This window comes from Triticum dicoccoides, chromosome 6B, assembly GCF_002162155.2.
Source record: "Triticum dicoccoides isolate Atlit2015 ecotype Zavitan chromosome 6B, WEW_v2.0, whole genome shotgun sequence".
Taxonomy (NCBI): domain Eukaryota; kingdom Viridiplantae; phylum Streptophyta; class Magnoliopsida; order Poales; family Poaceae; genus Triticum; species Triticum dicoccoides.
Genome location: NC_041391.1, coordinates 133,568,748 through 133,582,603, shown reverse-complemented (window position 1 = coordinate 133,582,603; position 13,856 = coordinate 133,568,748). Strand labels below are relative to the sequence as shown.

At 42.9% G+C, this 13,856-nt stretch overlaps 1 protein-coding gene across 1 annotated transcript; it reads left to right on the top strand.

The window, feature by feature from the left end:
• Positions 1-8,534: 8,534 nt before the first annotated feature.
• Positions 8,535-11,227, top strand: LOC119322070 (F-box/LRR-repeat protein 14-like). The gene is made up of 2 exons (XM_037595578.1): positions 8,535-8,737; positions 9,534-11,227. Exon 2 carries the CDS (start codon positions 9,547-9,549, stop codon positions 10,999-11,001), a length of 1,455 nt encoding a protein of 484 aa, XP_037451475.1. The 5' UTR covers positions 8,535-8,737; positions 9,534-9,546; the 3' UTR covers positions 11,002-11,227.
• Positions 11,228-13,856: the final 2,629 nt, after the last annotated feature.

Here is a 13,856-nt window from a genome sequence, read left to right as displayed (position 1 = left end):
CACATACAACGGGTGTAAGACAGATTTACACATGCAATACACTTAGGGTTAACTTGACGAGCCTAGCATGTACAGACATGGCCCCGGAACACGGAGACCGAAAGGTCGAGCATGAGTCGTATAGTAGATACGATCAACATGAAGATGTTCACCGATGATGACTAGTTCGTCTCACGTGATGATCGGACACAGCCTAGTTGACTCGGATCATGTAATCACTTAGATGACCAGAGGGATGTCTATCTGAGTGGGAGTTCATAAGATGAACTTAATTATCCTGAACATAGTCAAAAGATCTTTGCAAATTATGTCGTAAGCTCGCGCTTTAGTTCCACTTTTTAGATATGTTCCTAGAGAAAATATAGTTGAAAGTTGATAGTAGCGATTATGCGGTCAGTAGAAAGCTTATGTCCTTAATGCACCGCTCAGTGTGCTGAACCCCAAACGTTGTCTGTGGATGTTGCGAACATCGGACATACACGTTTTGATAACTACGTGATAGTTCAGTTAAATGGCTTAAGTAGAGGCACCAAAGATGTTTTTCGAAACATCGCGGAACATATGAGATGTTTCGAGGGCTGAAATTAGGATTTCAGGCTCGTGCCCACGTCAAGAGGTATAAGATCTCTGACGATTTTCTTAGCCTGCAAACTCAGGGAGAAAAGCTCAATCGTTGAGCTTGTGCTCAGATTGTCTGAGTGCAACAATCACTTGAATCGAGTGGGAGTTGATCTTCCAGATGAGATAGTGATGTTTCCCCAAAGTCATTGCCACCAAGCTGCTAGAGCTTCGTGATGAACTATAACATATCAAGGATAGAGATGATGATCCTTGAGGTATTCGCGTTGTTTGACATCGCGAAAGTAGAAACCAAGAAGGAGCATCAATTGTTGATGGTTGGTGAAACCACTAGTTTCAAGAAGGGCAAGGGCAAGAAGGGATACTTCATGAAATGGCAAATCAGCTGCTGCTCTAGTGAAGAAACCCAAGGTTGAACCCAAACCCGAGACTAAGTGCTTCTGTAATAAGGGAACAGCCACTGGAGCAGCATTACCCTAGATACTTGGTAGATGAGAAGGGTGGCAAGGTCGATAGAAGTATATTGGATATACATTATGTTAATGTGTACTTTACTAGTACTCCTAGTAGCACCAGGGTATTAAGATACCGGTGTAGTTGCTAAGTGTTAGTAACTCGAAATAAAAGAGCTACGGAATAAACGGAGACTAGCTAAAGGTGAGCTGACGATATGTGTTGGAAGTGTTTCCAAGTTTGATGTGATCAAACATGCATGCTCCCTCTACCATCAAGATTATAATTAAACCTGAATAACTGTCATTGTGTGTTTGCGTTGAGCATAGACATGATTGGATTATGTCTATCGCAATACGGTTATTCATTTAAAGAGAATAATGGTTACTCTATTTATTTGAATAATACCTTCAATGGTCTTGCACCTAAAGGAATGGTTTATTGAATCTCGATCGTAGTGATACACATTTTCATGCCAAAAGATATAAGATAGTAATGATAGTACCACTTACTTGTGGCACTGCCATGTAAGTCATAATGGTATAAAATGCATGAAGAAGCTCCATGTTGATGGATCTTTGGACTCACTCGTTTTTGAAAAGTTTGAGACATGCGAACCATGTCTATTGGTGTATACGCATGAAGAAACTCCATGCAGATGGATCGTTTGGACTCACTTGATTTTGAATCACTTGAGATATGCAAATCATACCACATGGGCAAGATGACTTAAAAGCCTCGTTTTCAGTAAGATGGAACAAGATAGCAACTTGTTGGATGTAACACATTTTGATGTGTGCAGTCCAATGAGTGCTGAGGCATGCAGTGAATATCGTTATGTTCTTACTTCACAGATGATTCGAGTAGATATTGAGAATATTTTCTTGATGAAACACAAGTCTGAATTATTGAATGGTTCAAGTAATTTCAGAGTGAAGTAGAAGATCATTGTGACAAGAGGATAAAATGTCTATGATATGGTCATAGAGATGAATATCTGAGTTACGAGTTTTGGCACGCAATTAAGACATTGTGGAAATTGTTTTACAATTAATACCGCCTGGAACACCATAGTGTGATGGTGTGTCCGAACATCATAGTTGCACCCTATTGGATATGGTGGGTACCATGATGTCTCTTATCGATTTACCACTATCGTTCATGGGTTAGGCATTAGAGACACTCGCACTCACTTTAATAGGGTACCACGTAATTCCGTTGAGATGACACCGGTTTAGAGAAACCTATGCTGTCATTTCTTAAAGGTTTGGGGCTGCGACGCTTATGTGAAAAAGTTTCAGGTTGATAAGCTCGAACCCAAAGCGGATAAAATGCATCTTCATAGGACACCCAAAACAGTTGGGTATACCTCCTAATTCAGATCCGAAAGCAATATGGATTGTTTCTTGAATCGGGTCCTTTCTCGAGGAAAGGTTTCTCTCGAAAGAGTTGAGTGGGAGGATGGTGGAGACTTGATATGGTTATTGAACCATCACTTCAACCAGTGTGTATCAGGGCACAGGAAGTTGTTCATGTGGCACCTACACCAATTGAAGTAGAAACTTATGATAGTGATCATGAAGTTTCAGATCAAGTCACTGCCGTACCTCGTAGGGTGACAAGGATATGTACTACTTCAGAGTGGTACAGTAATCCTGTCTTGAAGGTCATGTTGCTAGACAACAATGAACCTACGAGCTATGGAGAAGCGATGGTGGGCCCAAATTCCGACAAATGGTTAAGAAACCATGAAATCCGAGATAGGATCCATGTATCAGAACAAAGCATGGACTTTGGTGGACTTGCCCAATGATCGGCAAGCCATTAAGATAAATAGATCTTTAAGAAGAAGACGGACGTGGATGGTAATGTCACCATCTATGAAGCTCGACTTGTGGCGAAGAGTTTTTCACAAGTTCAAGGAGTTGACTACGATGAGATTTTCTCATCCGTAGCGATGCTTAAGTCCGTCATGTTAGCATTAGCTGCATTTATGAAATCTAGCAGATGGATGTCAAAACGAGTTTCCTTACCAGTTTTCGTAAGGAAAGGTTGTATGTGATACAATCAGAAAGGTTTTGTCGATCCTAAGGATGCTAACAGGTATGCTAGCTCCAGCAATCCTTCCATGGACTGGAGTAAGCATCTCGGAGTTGGAATATGCACTTTGATAAGATGATCAAAGATTTTGGGTTTATACAAAGTTTATGAGAAACTTGTATTTCCAAAGAAGTGAGTGGGAGCACTATAGAATTTCTGATAAGTATATGTTATTGACATATTGTTGATCAAAAATGATGTAGAATTTCTGGAAAGCATATAGGGTTATTTGAAAAGTGTTTTTCAATGGAAAACCTGGATTATGCTACTTGAACAATAAGCATCAAGATCTATAAGATAGATCAAAATGCTTAATAATACTTTCAAATGAGCATATACCTTGACATGATCTTGAAGATGTTCAAGATGGATCAGTCAAAGAAGGAGTTCTTACCTGAGATGTAAGGTATGAAGTTAAGACTTAAAGCTCGACCACGGCAGAAAAGAGAGAAAGGACGAAGGTCGTCCCCTATGCTTTAGATGTAGGCTCTACAGTATGCCATGCTATGTACCGCACCTGATGTGTGCCTTGCCACATGTCTAGCAAGAGGGTACAAAGGTGATCAAGGAGTGGATCACTAGATAGCGGTCAAAGTTATCCTTAGAGGAATAAGGATATGTTTCTCGATTATGGAGGTGATAAAGAGTTCGACGTAAAGGGTTACGTCGATGCAAGCTTTAACACCTATCCGAATGACTCTAAGTAGCAAACCGGATACGTATAGTGGAACAACCATTTGGAATAGCTCCAAGTGGAGAGTGGTAGCAGCATTTATAATATGACCTAGAGATTTGCAAAGTACATACGGATCTGAATGTTGCAGACCCGTTGACTAAAACCTCTCTTACAAGCAAAACATGATCAAACCCCAGAACTCATTGAGTCTTAATCACATGATGATGTGAACTAGTATAATGACACTAGTAAACTCTTTGGATGTTGGTCACATGGTGATGTGACCTGTCAGTGTTAATCACATGGTGATGTCAACTAGATTATTGACTCTAGTGCAAGTGGGAGACTGTTGGAAATATGCCCTAGAGGCAATAATAAAAGTGTTATTATTATATTTCTTTGTTCATGATAATAGTCTTTTATTCATGCTATAACTGTATTATCCGGAAATCGTAATACACGTGTGAATACATAGACAACACCATGTCCCTAGTGAGCCTCTAGTTGACTAGCTCGTTGTGATCAACAGATAGTTATGGTTTCCTGGCTATGGACATTGGATGTCATTGATAACGGGATCACCTCATTAGGAGAATGATGTGATGGACAAGACCCAATCCTAAGCCTAGCACAAAGATCGTGTAGTTCGTATGCTAAAGATTTTCTAATGTCAAGTATCTTTTCCTTAGACCATGAGATTGTGCAACTCCCGGATACCGTAGGAATGCTTTGGGTGTACCAAACATCACAACGTAACTGGGTGGCTATAAAGGTGCATTACAGGTATCTCCGAAAGTGTTTGTTGGGTTGGCACGAATCGAGACTGGGATTTGTCACTCCGTGTAAACGGAGAGGTATCTCTGGGCCCACTCGGTAGGACATCATCATAATGTGCACAATGTGACCAAGGGGTTGATCACGGGATGATGTGTTACGGAACGAGTAAAGAGACTTGCCGGTAACGAGATTGAACAAGGTATCGGTATACCGACGAACGAATCTCGGGCAAGTACCATACCGCTAGACAAAGGGAATTGTATACGGGATCGATTGAGTCCTTGACATCGTGGTTCATCCTATGAGATCATCGTGGAACATGTGGGAGCCAACATGGGTATCCAGATCCCGCTGTTGGTTATTGACCGGAGAACGTCTCGGTCATGACTACATGTCTCCCGAACCCGTAGGGTCTACACACTTAAGGTTCGATGACGCTAGGGTTATAAAGGAAGTTTGTATGTGGTTACCGAATGTTGTTCGGTGTCCCGGATGAGATCTCGGACGTCACGAGGAGTTCCGGAATGGTCCGGAGGTAAAGATTTATATATGGGAAGTCCTGTTTTGGTCACCGGAAAAGTTTCGGGTTTTTCCGGTAACGTACCGGGACCACCGGAAGGGTCCCGGGGGTCCACCAAGTGGGGCCACCAACCTTGGAGGACAGCATGGGCCAAGTGTGGGAGGGGACCAGCCCCAGGTGGGCTGGTGCGCCCCCCACAGGGACCAAGGCGCAAGGGAAGTGGGGAAGGGGGCAAACCCTAGGGCATATGGGCCCTAAGGCCCACCCTAGGTGCGCTTTTCCCCTCTCCCCCTTCTGGCCGCACCAGATGCCATCTGGGGGCTGCCGCCACCCCTGGGGAGGGAACCCTAGAGGGGGCGCAGCCCCCTCCCCTCCTCCTATAAATAGTGGGGGTTTTGGGGCTGCCCAACACACGAGATCTTCTCCCTCTTGGCGCAGCCCTACCTCTCGTACTCCTCCTCTTCCGCGGTGCTTGGCGAAGCCCTGCTGGACTACCACGCTCCTCCATCACCATCACGCCGTTGTGCTGCTGCTGGATGGAGTCTTCCTCAACCTCTCCCTCTCTCCTTGCTGGATCAAGGCATGGGAGACGTCGCCGGGCTGTACGTGTGTTGAACGCGGAGGTGCCGTCCGTTCGGCACTAGGATCTCCGGTGATTTGGATCACGACGAGTACGACTCCTTCAACCCCGTTCTCTTGAACGCTTCCGCTTAGCGATCTACAAGGGTATGTAGATGCACTCTCCTTCCCCTCGTTGCTGGTTTCTCCATAGATAGATCTTGGTGACACGTAGGAAAATTTTGAATTTCTGCTACGTTCCCCAACAAATTTGTCACGGGACACCCGGTGCATTCGGTGAGACCGTGTGGAATATAGAAGAGTACACAAGTTTGGTCACGTTCACTCTGTGAGACCGAACCAAACCACTTGGAGGCTCCGAATGGATCCAAAAAATTACTAAAGATTCCTGTGCGAGTTAAAGTTGGGGTTTTTGATCCGAAAAATTGTTCGTCTGCACGGGGAAGACTACTTGTGTACTGCGCTTCCGGCCGGATCTCCTTCAACGTGAGCTACGGTGCATCACCCCCAGCGTCGAGGGTACACGGTGACGTTTTTGTGTGAATCACTCCCGTCGTCGAGGGTGCACGGTAACGAGCCTGAGAGGCGACCATTGCCTCTACTTTGCATGGTGGATGACGCCACCGCCGAAAGTTTTCGTCTCAATTCCTGCCATCGCAACAGAGACATTTCTTCAATGCCGACATGTGTCTTCCCGGTGCAGACGAACAATGCCCACATCGATTTATGAGGCGGCTGGACTTCTCGTACAATAAAAGGACTAAAAATTCTATCCAAAAATATTTGGCAATTTTTCGGAGCCTCCGAGTGGTTTGGTTCGGTCTCACCGAGTGAACGTGACCAAACTTGTGTACTCTTTTGTATTCCACACGGTCTCACCGAGTGCACCAGGTGTCCCGTGACAAATTTTCTGACATCCATTCGGTCTGTCCGAAGTAACTGTGCAGCTTCTGTCCCTGACCTTGTTTTGGTTTTACAGGTTGCATACGACCTCGGATTAAGACGATTTTTATATCAGAATCAACCGTTTCGACGAGACGAAGATTTTTTATGTTGACAACTTTTTCATTTGAGGCCATCTTAATTATGTTTTGTGGCCCTGACACTTTTCGGCCAACGAGAAGCCGAAAAGTGCTCTTCGGCCCAGCTGGGCACTCTTCGGCCGCTGAAGAGCCCACTTCGGCCAATGGTAGGCCGAAAAGTCCTCTTCGGTCAATGGTAGGCCGAGAAGTCCCTCTTCGGCCAACAGAAGGCCGACGGGGTCATAGTTTCGATTTTTATGCATTAGGGCGAATAGTTTTCGAATTTGCTATAAAAATCATCATAGTTTCAAAAAAATCCATATCATTGACTAGTGCACAACTCGACTGATGATTGTGTTCCACAAGTCATTGGCATGGTGATGCCAATCCGATAATATTGACTCGGGTGAGTTGAGCAAACCCACTTTGAGACGCAACAAGCTTCTGCCATTTGTTAGTCTCAAACAATGTATATGCAATGTCCTTAGACCCGAGGTCCTTGCATGACCTGAGTTGTGTGTCAACTTACTTAGGGTTTATCAGATGCTACTTCGTAACCGAGTAGTTACAATGGTAGATTTGGGGTTAGTCGGGAAGCAAGCTGTGTGGCATGGTTGACCAAGATGACATTTTCCCCTCCACCCAGAGCGATATTATTTGGGTCATCTCAAGCGATTTAATTCAGAAAGTATGACCATGCGACACGAGCTACGTGTTAACTCAATTTCTAGAAATTGTATCACATGATCGAGAAGAGAGGTCGAGCTACCAAGGACAAGGATGACAAACACTCACATTGAGCTTGACAACGTATATCGTGATTCAAACGGAATGGAATACATGACACATTGTGAACTACTTTGAGCACAGAAACTGAGGCCTAAAAAAGCACGAGCAAGCGCTCACAAGGAGCATTTTGTTGACTCTTCTCATACGCTATCGTCGCCGTTGAACCCTTGCATGGATTTGAAGGACCTGACACCAAATCTCGTCACATGATGAGAAACTCTAAAACCTCACTGTCCCAAGGAGGCGACAGGAATCTACGTCAGAGCTCTGTCGACTACGTCCAACGTGTCCAACTTGAGCAAGGTCAGAGCCCGAAAGATAAACTAAGCGTCGCTATCCGCCTGAGCGTCGCACCAGTGATGACTAAAAAATCTAGCCTAAACTATTAACAGGAGTGAAGGCACCGGGATTCCCCTCCCCACCATCGGCCGTCGGAGTGATGTGCAGAGATGAGGCGAATCCACGGGGCTCGCCGGTGAAGTCAGCATGATGATTGCCACTTGTATCGGAGAGGTAGAGAAATTAAGATAGTAGATGGAGGAAGAAGAATAAGAAGATTGATCTAACAGTAAACAAACTAAATAGACAATACTACCTAATGTGTGTCTCAGTATTGTATAAAATTAGACACGATTCATGTTAAACCATTAAAACATATATGCCCCGTGTTGTAACACACGGGAAATTTATTTTACATACAATATCAACTATGAAAATACATGTCGGCCTTTTCACAAACGCAAAAATTTGGTTTGATACATGTGAACATTTTTCATCACACATGAACATTTCTTATCGCATACAAGAACATATAAAAAGTTGCTAGACATTTTAATAAGTACATGAAAATTTGTTTTCGTGGACATGGAGATTCTTTAAATGCATTAAAATTTTAATTATTTTTTCAAACGATTAGAATTTTTTTTGAGATTTTTAAAAGGAAAATAATTCGTACTTGTAAATGAGTCGCCCTCTCGGACCGGCCTGTGGGCAAGCTTTTTCGACTCGGCCCGCTGCAGCTCGCAATAGGCCGGCCCCACATCTTCCTTCCTCTTCCTCGCTGGAAAGGAGAGGAAATGCGACGCGATTGAGGCTAGGGTTTACACTCTCCTCCGATCCCGAATCAAAAGGAGAGAAGCAGTCTCCTCCGCTGCGGACCGAGGCCGAGCGGCGGCGGAGATACCCTCCTCTCCTCTCCTCTCCTACGGTCGCCGCTGTTCCTATCTCCCGGTCGTGCTCAAGGTACCGCCGTTTTTCGCTTCTCCTGACCCCTCCCCTGTTCCTTGGTTCCCCCATTCGACATGTGCACGCTTTCTTTTAGATTCGCTTTCTTGATATTGATAGGGGAAACTAGACCGGTAGTAGCATCAATAATAAAGTTAGAATGTTGCAAATCCATTCTCCTAGGTAGGAGTAGGAAATAAGCTTTTTGCAGCTGATTACTACTAGCCTAGGGTTGCAGCAAATAGTAGTATTTCTAGTTGAACAGATATTAGATTGGTGTTATCTATTAGTAAATGCACCCTGTGAACTCATCGGCTGTGGCAAAATGATCTCCCTACTTTTTTTCTTGCCCAAGCAAGAGCTACAAGTAGTAATTTGCATGCTCTGGTTTTCATGTTGTTAATTAGGTGCCTCCACTCCAAATAAGTTGGTTCAGATTCAGCACGTGGGTCTTCTTGCAGAAATTCTAGCTCGTTTCTTTGTGTTCTCTTAGTTAGTTCATTATCCAGGCTCTGCTACTTATGATGGAGTAGTTTAATTTAATGATGTGGCCTGTAGCCTCATTTTTTCTTTCTAACAATCTAGAGACAGATAAGGAGCTAGCTACTTTAATTAATCTCCATGCTTATGAAGAACACACAAAGTTTGGACGGATACAGAAAATGCTCAAAGTTCATCAGTATATTCTTCGTAATGAGTGTCTGTTGCCAGTTTCATCTCCATCTTCACATGCATTATTCTGATATATCTTAAGTTTTAGTCCAGCACTTCGCTTGTTTTCTGAACCTTGATATATATTACCTGATTGGTACAGCTGAATTTGTGCGATGGAGGACCTACCGGAGGCTCTGGTGACAGAGATTCTCAAGAGCATCACCAGGACAAGTGATCTGAATTCTCTTTCCCTCGTCTCAAAGCAGCTCTACAAGATAGAGGGGAATCAAAGGGGTTCTATCCATGTCGGTTCCGGTCTTTGCACTGCTACAGAAGCACTAACATCACTGTGCGCCAGGTTCACAAATTTGCGGAAATTGGAAATCGATTACTCTGGTTGGATAACTGGACATGGAAAGCAGTTGGACAACAAAGGCCTTTCTGTGTTTTCATCTCACTGTTCCTCGCTGACTGACCTCACCTTAAGCTTCTGCTCATGCATCGATGACTCTGGGCTTGGTTCTTTTGCTTATTGCAAGACATTGGTGTCTCTCAGGCTGAACTCCGCACCAAAAATAACGTCATATGGGCTTCTCTCGGTTGCAGTTGGTTGTACAAGTCTATCTGCTCTCCACCTTATTGATTGCAAGAAAATCGACAGTGTAGAGTGGCTGGAATACCTTGGTAGTGATGGATCGTTGGAAGAGCTTGTAGTGAAGAATTGCAAAAGAATCAATCATCATGACTTCCTAAAGTTTGGTTCAGGATGGAAGAAGCTCCAGAAGTTTGAGTTTGAGAGGAAAAGAAAAAGACATGATCGTTATATAGGTTATGATTTCTATGATCCCTCGTATGATGCTCACAGCACAGATATATATGATTTCTCCTGTGAGAGTTTGAAGGATTTAAGGTTGGCACATATTAAAACCTGGCCAGAAATAGGACTTCGTGTTGTCCTAGGGAAGTGTAAAGCATTGGAGAATCTTTGGCTTGAGTATGTTCATGCGCTAAATGACAATGACATGATTGCATTATTCCGGAGCTGCAGCAACCTTAAAAGCATCTCACTTGGGCTCAACCTACAGCGCTACCGTAGTGAAGACGGCTATTGTGAAACCAGGACGTCATTTACTGATAACAGCATTTACGCTCTAGCCCTCAACTGTCCTATGCTTCAGATCGTAGACCTCAAATTTACAGGATGTTCCCGTGACTGGCCATCAGAAATAGGATTCACACAGAAGGGTTTTCTGGCACTCATTCAGTCCTGCCCAATTCGTGTTCTCGTGCTAAACACCGCCAATTTCTTTGATGATGAGGGGATGAAGGCCCTCTCATCCTCACCACATCTGGAGACACTCGAGCTTATATTGTGTCATGCGGTAACAGATGCTGGGATGCGCTTCATTGCACACGCCCCATGCTTGAGTAATCTCACACTTCGGGCGTGTCATAATGTCACTGATGTTGGAATGGCTGAACTGGGACGTGCACATAAATTAGAGTCTTTGGTCATTGAGTATTGTGGTGAGGTCTCTCTGCAAGCTGCGCAGGGTGTTGCCAAGTCGGTTCACTACTCCGAGAACTTTTCCGATTCCCTGATGAAGGCAATTGGTCTTGGTGCCTAGTGATGAAGTGGTCTCCAAAATTTTCAGTATGAGTTTGCTGCTGAAGCCATTAAGTTGTTTAGTGTGCATCATTAGACAAGGCTGTGCATCATCCAACCTAGATTCACTTGTCTGGACTTTCTATTGCCTTCTACCTTTAGTGCTATGATATTTATTTTTCTGTATGACAGTCTAATGGTGATCTTTGGACGGCATCTGGTGAATGAAACTTTAATAGTAGGCCCCACTCGTGTACTGTAATTCTTGTTGCGTAACTTATATTCTCTATAGCTGTTTTCTAATCCGCACAAATTGTCCCCAAGATTCCATGTTTTTGCTGTTTGGTATTATTGTTTCTACTCTCTAAGAAATGGCGTGAACCCTTTCTACTATGCAAGGGATTTTGAAGACATGTATATCTGCCTGCTATTTTCGTGTGGCAATTTTGGTATGGATCAGTGTAGTAATGGTCAATGTTTCACATTGACCTGTACTACAAAGGCGGCATACTTGTTTTGTTGATATTGACAGGCTGTTTGTTTCCAGGACTTTTTTGTGTAGGGACTAAAAACAGTCCCTCTCAGAGACTTTTTTACCAAACGGGAGGGACTTTGTAGGGACTAAACTAGGCATTTGGGACTAAATGAAAAAGACTCTCACTGAGAGTCTTTTTTGGGACTTTTTCAACAATGCCCCTCCATGCATCCATTGGCCTGCCACCCCATGATGTTGTTTGATTGTTATTTTTCTATATACTAGGGGCAACATGGTCATTTAATAACCTTTAGGAAGGGACTAGGAACTTTTTAGTCTCTGAAAACAAACAGAAAGGTCTTTTTAGGGACTAGAGACTTTTTAGTTGTGACTAGAAAAAGTATTAGGACTTATGAACCAAACAGAGCCTGATTCTATTTGGGGATGTCTTTTCATTGCTTCTCAACATATACTCCCTATGTTCCAAAATAAGTCTCATGGTTTTAGTTCAAATTGTTCAAACTAAAACCATGAGACTTATTTTGGAACGGAAGGAGTATAAGTTACTAGCATAATTTGGGTTTTTAGATTCCAATACTACAAATGCAGTGTACTCATCTCATAGAAGTTGAGGTACAACTGAAACTTGAGCGAGGCATATAACATAGCTGTGTGCTAATTACAGGCTTCCAGAAATTTAGAGGGGGTCACGTTTCTGTTTACATATCAAGAGTATGAGGAGTGTATGCAAAATCAGAATTGAGTAGACCATTTGAGAAGATCGTATCTTAAAATTGGAGAAGCCAGCGCTGAACTTTTGTTCATGTACTAAGTTGAACTCTGGCTGAAAAAACTGAACTCCAAAATGTACTACCTTCAGACCTGCCTGTCGAGTACTCGTTTCCTTTCGCTCAAAGAGAGTAGGCGATGCAAGTGAGACTATGAGATGAGTACACTTCATTTGTAATCTTCAAACCCTAGGCCCAGTTTTGGTTGATCGACCGACGCCTTCAAGATTGATTGCAAGAGGAGGCTCCCTCCGCCGTCCCACGATTGACGCCTTGAAGGAAAATGCTGCTTGGTTCCGCCAAGAAAACAACCCAAACCTTCTTTTCGACTTCTCTATTGGTTTTTTGTCAATTCGCCATGCATATGTTAGTATCGTTTCTTTTTTGCTTCCACCTTGGTTTTTATTTAGATAACATGCATACACCCGAGAGAGGATTTTTGCCTCCTGGGACGCCAAAATTATTTTTTTAGAATCGAAAAAAATTAATGAAACAAATCAGGCATGTAGATCGTCAAGTGCTTTACCATTACAAAATGTTTCAGAAAATAACATCTTGGTTTGAACTCCGTACACAAAAAGCAACACGACACATATCCATTTTGTAGTGATTACCACCCGTCAGTCAATACTCGATATCTAGATACTGGATATCTAGACTTATTTTTAGTTCTAGATACGTTAATCTGTATCCATTTCTACGATAAGTAATTTGGGACGGAGGGAGTAGACAACATAAAATGGTTGGAGGTCCTTGGATTGGAATGATCATTGGAAGAATTTTGTAATAAAGAACTGAAAGGGAGTCAGTTAGTATGGCCACCTAAAGTTCGGTCCAGGATGGACGAAGCTCCAAAAGTTTGAATTTGAGATCGAGGGAGAACTTCTGGGGTTCTGTTGTGGGTTATGATTCCTCGTACAACGCTCACAACCTGAATAGATATGATTTTTTGTTGTGAGAAGTTGAAGGATTTGAGGTTGGCTCCTGTTGAAACTTGGCTAGAGATACAACTTTGTTTTGTCATTGGGAAGTGTAAAGCATTGGAGAAGATTTATTGTTGATGCTCACACCTCCAGAATATTTAGTTAAAACCTTCTGCTGAACTCATTAAGTTGTTGACTGCGCATTATGGAGAAAATTGTATTTCTGCAACCAGATTCAGCTACTGTCGTTACAACACTGTCTTTTGAGTAAATTGAGACTCCACATCATCACTGACATCGCAGGGCCATTTCTATCAGATCCGTTGTCGAACTCCTCTAACTTGGAAACTTGGGTTATGTGTTACTCTTTCTTCTGAAGTTGTGCTTCTGTGTTATAAATCTCTGAAGTTGTGGTTCTGCAAAAATCGTGCCGCTGAAGTTGTTTGTTAGTGCTTCAAGTTATTTATCTTCTTTTAGGTTATTTATCACTTGTGTTATTATTATACATCTTGTGCTCATCTTGTTTAGCTTAGGTTGTTGGTACACTTAGTTTTTGGGTCTCAACATATTTACCATTTGTGTTTGAAAACTAAACGAGTAGTTTGTTTATACATTTCTTCAAACCAAACCCTTAATTGTTTTATAGCACCTATGTTCCTTCTCTATGAGACATCTGGGTCATTTCACCAAA

What these genes read in the sequence shown, in the direction of transcription:
- LOC119322070 (XM_037595578.1), top strand. Translation starts at nt 9,547, where the DNA reads ATGGAGGACCTACCGGAGGCTCTGGTGACAGAGATTCTCAAGAGCATC.